Genomic DNA, 6,717 nt, shown 5'->3' on the forward strand with positions numbered 1-6,717 from the left:
CCTTAAGAAGGTGGTGGTGAGCTGCTTTCTTGAGCCACTGCAACCCGTGTGGTGTAGGGATACTTGGTAGTGCTGTAAGGGAGGGACTTTCAGGAATTTGACCCAGTGCGGCATAGAGATGTACAGCACGGAAACAGACCTTTTGGTCCAACTTGTCCGTGCCCACTAGATATTCTAAATTAATCTAGTCCCATTTGGCCCATATCCCTCTTAAAGCCTTCCTATTCGTGTATCCATTCAGATGCCTTTTAAATGTTGTCATTGTATCAACGTCGTCCACTTCCTCTGGAAGCTCATTCCATACACGCACCACCCTCTGCATGAAAAAAGTTGCCCCTTAAGTCCCTTTTAAATCTTTCCCCTCTCACCTTAAACCTATGCTCCTCTTGTTTTGCACTCCCCAAATCCTGAGGAAAAGACCTTGGCAATTCATCCATGCCCCTCATGACTTTATAAGATAATCCCACAGCCTTTGACACTCCAGGGAAAATATCCGCAGCCTATTCAGTCTCTCCCTATTGTTCAAAGCACTGCAACCCCAGCAACGTCCGTGTAAATCTTTTTGGAACCCTTTTGTAAATTTTCACAACATCCTTCCTACAGCAGGTAGACCATAATTGAGCACCGTATTCCACAAGTGGCCTACTCCCAGGACAGGGACAGCATGGGGTTGCCTGCAGGAAGAGGAGCCCCCACAAACGTTCCTGTACAGCTGCAACATGACCTCCCAACTCCTATGCTCAACGCGCTGACCAATAAAGGCAAGTTTACCAAATGCTGCCTTCATTATCCTGTCTACCTGCGACTCCACTTACAAGGAACTATGAATCTGCACTCCAAGGTCTCTTTGTTCAGCAACACTCCCCTGGACCTTACCATTAAGTGTATAAGTCCTGCCCTGATTTGCCTTTCCCAAAATGCAGCACCTCACATTTATCCAAATTAAACTTCATTTGCCACTTCTCGGTCCATTGGCCCATCTGATCAAGATCACGTTGTACTCTGAGGTAACCTTCTTCACTGTCCACTATGCCTTCAATTTTGGTGTCATCTGCAAACTTACTAACCATACCTCCTATATTCGCATCCAAATCATTTATATAAATGACAAAAAGCAGTGGACCAGACTCCAATCCTTATGGCACACTGCTGGCCACAGGCCTCCAGACTGAAGAGCAACCCTCCACAACCACCCTCTGTCTCCCACCTTCAAGCCAGTCCTGTATCCTAATGGCTCATTCTCCCTGTATTCCATGCTAACTAGTCTACCATACAGATTCTTGCTGAAGCCCATATAAATCATGTCCACTGCTCTGTCTTCGTCAGTTCTCTTCGTTGCTTCTTCAAAAAACTCAATTAAGTTAGTGAGACATGATTTCCCACACACAAAGCCATGTTGACTGTCCCTAATCAGACCTTGCCTTTCCAAATACATGTAAATCCTGTCCCTGCAACAGCTTACCCACCACTGATAACAGGCTCATGAGACTGTAGTTCCCTGCCTTTTCCTTATCTCCATTCCCTGATATCATTTCCCAAACTTGTGGACTTGTGCAGTTCAAGAATCTCACTGCTGCCTTCTCATGGGGCAATTAGGGATGGGCAGTAAATGCCACCCCAGCTGGTGACGCCCAGGTCTCAGGAGTGAGTAAAAGGTGGTGCATATTTGGAGAGGAACTTGCAGAGTGTGGTGTTCCCCCTGCATCTGCTTCCCTTGCCCTTCCAGGGGGTAGAGGTGGTGGATTTGGAAGAGGAGGAGCCTTGGCGAGTCGCTGCAGTGTTTCTTGTAGATGGTATGCGCTGCTGCCCCTCTGGGTCGGTGTGGAGGGAATGAGTGTTGAAGGTGGGGGGGTGGGGTTTGCGTGTCAGTTGAGCAGAAGCTGCTTTGTCCTGGATTGTGATGAGCTTCTCTGGTGTTGTTGGAACCGTACCCATCCAGGCAAGTGGGCAGCATTCTATCACACTACTGTCTTGTGCCTTGTCAATGGTGGGACAGAGGAGAGAGGTCCTGCAGAATTTGCAGCTTCTGCTTAGTGTACAATTGTTTTTTAATGTAACGGTCACTAACCAATACCCCTCACTCCCATCCTGCTGGGTAAAAACGTGAGGAAGAAGTGTTTGTGTCTGCTGACAGAAGGAGGCTTGGATTCTGACTCCCTCTCTCCAGGCTTGTCATTGAGTGTAAAGTCTCAATACTGTGACCCCACTCGGGTCACTTTGTCTAACAGTCAGGGTGAATGAGTCCAGAACATCCCAGGTCCCACTGTCTGTTTACCTGGCACTTGTTTGCAGGACAAGGGAGCTCCCACAAACATTCCTGAATTGTTTATAACCCTTCACCTGAATTTCCCCACCTGGGAGTCTTTGGGGATGGCGTAGAGGGAGCTTTACTCTGTATTTAACCCCGTTTGATGGGGGATAGTGTAGAGGGAGCTTCACTGTTTTTCAAAAGCACAGGATTAGATGCAGTTGTTTGATGTGTCAATTATGCTTGTGGTTATATGGGCAGTGTCGACCGTCCAATGTTAGAAACATGGGCCGTCATGTAAGGGTCTCGATTGGGTGATCTTTATGGTGGATCAAGAGCTGTGTTGTCTTTGTGTAGAAACAGGAATCTTAGCGTCAGATGTTGTCTACTTCACAACCATTGACATGCTTTTGGCATGTGTCTATGCACAGCAAGCTCCCACAGATGGCAACATCTTAAGAAGCAGATCATCTTGTTTCTTCTTGGTCCGGGGGTGTAGCTTTGCTTGGATAAGTATCAGAATTCCCTTACCCAGGAGAATGACCTTCTGATAGTCTTTTCAGAATAGTGGCGCAGAAATCCCTTGCACTTGCGTGGGACTGGCACAGTCTGGGTCACCAGGTCTCCACTGTCAACTGAAACGGGAGCGTGTGCCCAGGACCGTGTGCCAGGGGATTGAGAGAAAGCTGCGACGGTGACTTTCCTTTGTCTAGGTTGGAGTCTGTGGGCTGGTGAGCGCTGATCTAATGTGATCGTCCATCTGTCTGTCTGTCTGTCTGTCTCCACAGCCACAAACCAGTGGTTTATCCCAGCGGTGAGGGGTGATATTCCGCCTGGATGCGCTGCCTACGGTTTTGTGTGTGATGGAACCCGCCTGCTGGTATTCGGGGGCATGGTGGAATACGGGAAGTACAGCAATGACCTCTTTGAACTGCAGGTATTGTCCCCCTGGTAGAACAGCAGGTTGCTCAACTCTGCCTGGGTATGAACCTGCCTGCTGAATTCGTCCAACTCGCCTGAGCTTTTTATAGTCGCCTCTGTCTTTGGCTATCTCTCTCTCTCTCTCTCTTTTCAATGTCTACCTTTCTGCTTCCCTCATCCATTTGTTCTGTTCACTCTTCTCCACTCCGTCAGTCCATCTCTTAACCCTCCAGCTTTTGCACTCTGTTTTATTTTAGACACTTAAAAAAAAGAACTGAGGATGCTAGCGATCTGAAACTGCTGGTGAAACTCAGCAGCACCCGTGGAAGGAAAATTAGCATTTCAAGTCCAGTGACACACTCTCTATCCTTCTGCCCTGGATCCCGCCTTCCCCTGGAGGGGGGCCATGGGGTGTGTGTGTTTGTTTCTCGTCTTATTTCCCCCTTCCCAATGCTCTGTCTCCCTCTCCTACTCCCTTTTATATCCGTCTGTTTAGCTCCTTACCCACCTAGACAGAGGTCACGCGACACCCAACTTATAGTCCAACAGGTTTTTTGAAATCACAGAATATTCTGTGCCTGTGTGCTTCCCTCCATTTCACCCGACGAATGAGCAGCGCTCTGAAAGCTTGTGATTTTAAGTAAACCTGTTGGGCTATAACCTGGTGTCACGTGACTTCGGACTTCATCCACCCCCAGTCTAACACCGGCACCTCCACTTCATAGCTTCCCCACCTAGGTCTCTTTACCCACTCAGCCTCCCCGAAAAGAAAAATGAGAGTCTGTCTTCATCCCCTCTTCTTCCTCACTGTGTATATCACTCTGTTCCTCTTGGCTGTGTTTTCTGTCTCTCTCGGTCACTCTCTCTCTTTCTGTCTTCCGCATAGCTGTAATCCTTCCCTCACTTTGTTAGGAACTATTGTTTAATTAGGCTTTGAAGTAGAAAGCTACTTTTTTTAAGTTGAGAAAGAAAAGCCAGTTTGGATGAGGGGGAGCAAAAAGCAGAGTGTTTGTTCATTCTAATTTGAGTTCTTCCTAGAAATAGATGAACAGAGTGTGGGAAATTATAACGCGCAAGAAGTTGAATGTTTGGTTGCCAGTTAGAGACATGGACATGAGATGAAGATGAAACAGGGAGGGTGAATGAGCGAGACAGATGCTCGCAAGAAAAGCCCAGCTCTTGGAGTCACACCCTCCCTTTCTCGTTCCACAGGCCAGCCGCTGGGAATGGAAAAAACTGAAGCCCAAACCTCCTAAGAATGGGTCGTTACCATGCCCACGCCTAGGCCACAGCTTTTCCCTGGTGGGGAATAAATGCTACCTGTTTGGAGGCCTGGCCAATGACAGCGAGGATCCCAAGAACAACATTCCACGGTAAGGAGCAGTGAGCAGGAAGGGGAAAGCGGCCGTGTTGGGAGGAGGCCGACTTTGCGCAGACTTTTCGCCAGACTTTCACTCAAAGTGAAGCCCTTAATTTTGATTAAAAGCTCCAACCCCTCCCCCGCCGAGGCTGCATCGCAGGAGTGTAAATCCGAAAGAAGTCAGACCCCAAGCCACATCGGGAGATGAGGGACCAGGGTTAGAAAGCTCAGTCAAAGGGGCAGGTTTTTAAGGGCTGTTTTAGAGGTGTAGAGAGAGAGAGAACGAAACGGAGATGCTTAGGACGGGAGTTCCAGAACGCCAGGGAGCTGAAGGAACCGCGCCAAAGGTGGAGCGATTGGAACCATGGGACGTACGAACATTTGGAATTGATGGAGTGCAGTGTGTACAGGATTGAGATGGGATAGGGGGCTGGAGGAGGGGACAGATTGGGAGGGTATGACAGACAGGGAGGGGATGCAAGGGGATGGGGAGGGGTGCAAGGGGATGGGGAGAGGATGGTGATAGTGGAATTGAATTAATTTAAGCATGAGGATACAAATTTGACACTTGAGGTTCTTCGATCAATCTTTGGGTCATTTGCCTGACTCTCCGCCTCTTGACGTGGCTCGCTGTGTTGTTTAATTTCCCGAGCCCCTGTAATTCACCTCTGCTGTGTTAAAACCAGAGAGCGATGGCTGGTCATTGCATCTGGACCCAAAACCACCAAGAGTTGGGCTGATGGGATGGAAGGCTGAAGCGATCAGCTGGGGAGCTGTGGGATTTGGTATGTGAAGCCACAGAGCTTTGGAGTGGCAGCAAGATAGACAGACTGGGCAAGAATCATCTGAGGGGTGTACTGCATGGTGCAGGGCTGAAACCTTGGGATCTTTCTGTCCCTTTGAGCATCATTTAGTTTCTCTGACAGCTTCTTGGATTTGTTTTCAGTTGCAGCTAAAACATCTGCATGTCTCTTCCTTTCTACCCCCTCCGTCCACTTTCTCATTCTCCTCTCTTTCTTTCTCTCTGCTGCTGCCATCCCATATCCTTCCTGTTTCCTATCGTTTCGCTCATCCTCTTCTTGCGTATCTAACCTTCCTCACCCGGCTCGTGCCTTCACGCGCCTGCCCCAACCCATCCCTCTCTGTGACACCCTCCAGTTACCTGAATGATGTTTACGTATTGGAGCTGAGGCCAGGCTCAGGGGTACTGAGCTGGGACAATCCCATCACCTACGGGGTGCTGCCCCCTCCACGGGAGTCTCACACTGCCGTCATCTACACCGACAAAACCCTGAAGAAATCCAAGCTGGTCATCTACGGAGGCATGAGTGGCTGCCGACTCGGAGATCTCTGGACATTGGACATCGGTAAGGGGAAGGTGGTTTCACTGAGCGTCTGGTTTCCATGGGCTGGGCGAATGTGACAACAGCTTCAGTCCTTACAAAGTCCCTCCCAAGTCTCATCAACTCTATTACCTGGGATTGTCTGGGAACAATGTGGAGGGAGCTTTACTCTGTATCTAACCCTGTGCTGTCCCTGTCCTGGGAGCATTTGATGGGGGATACTGTACAGGGAGCTTTACTCTGTATCTAACCCTGTGCTGTCCTTGTCCCTGAGAGCGTTTGATGGGGGACAGTGTACAGGGAGCTTTACTCTGTATCTAACCCTGTGCTGTCCCTGTCCCTGGGAGTGTTTGATTGGGGGTGGAGGGGGGGGTGACTGTGTAGAGGGAGCTTAACTCTGTATCTAACCCTGTTCTGTCCCTGTCTTAGGAGGGTGTGATGGGAACAATGTAGAAGAAGCTTTCCTTTCAGTTTTCAGAGTAGAAGGAACTTTTTTTTTGGATTAAAAGGTTAGAGGAAGATATTGTGTATCTTTACCTTGTTCCGTTCCTTACCTGTTTGTCCTGGGAGTGTTTGTTGCAGTCAGAGTCTGAGTCTTTGCCATTCTAAAGAGACGGATCCCTTTTGACTTCTCTTACCATCTTCCAGATACACTAACATGGAACAAGCCAAACGTGAATGGTGTTTCCCCACTCCCACGGAGTCTGCATTCGGCTACCACCATCGGCAACAAGTAAGTGAAGCAGAGATAACAAGGCGCAGAGCTGGGTGAACACAGCAGGCCGAGCAGCATCAGAGGAGCAGGAAGGCTGACGTTTCGGGCCTAGACCCTTCTTCAAAAATGT

The 6,717-nt window shown here is 49.0% G+C and overlaps 1 protein-coding gene across 1 annotated transcript in view; it reads left to right on the top strand.

Moving 5' to 3' along the window:
* Positions 1 to 605: 605 nt before the first annotated feature.
* The window catches only part of LOC109924572 (host cell factor 1-like), a 22,309-nt gene continuing 16,197 nt past the window's right edge, over positions 606 to 6,717 (top strand). The window contains exons 1-5 of the mRNA XM_048619928.1: positions 606 to 761; positions 3,037 to 3,185; positions 4,382 to 4,542; positions 5,688 to 5,896; positions 6,521 to 6,605. Coding sequence (XP_048475885.1) covers positions 665 to 761; positions 3,037 to 3,185; positions 4,382 to 4,542; positions 5,688 to 5,896; positions 6,521 to 6,605 — 701 coding nt within the window. The 5' untranslated portion in view covers positions 606 to 664. The remainder of the gene's footprint in view (positions 762 to 3,036; positions 3,186 to 4,381; positions 4,543 to 5,687; positions 5,897 to 6,520; positions 6,606 to 6,717) is intronic.

The sequence above is a fragment of the Rhincodon typus genome, chromosome 44 (assembly GCF_021869965.1).
Source record: "Rhincodon typus isolate 14 chromosome 44, sRhiTyp1.1, whole genome shotgun sequence".
NCBI lineage: Eukaryota > Metazoa > Chordata > Chondrichthyes > Orectolobiformes > Rhincodontidae > Rhincodon > Rhincodon typus.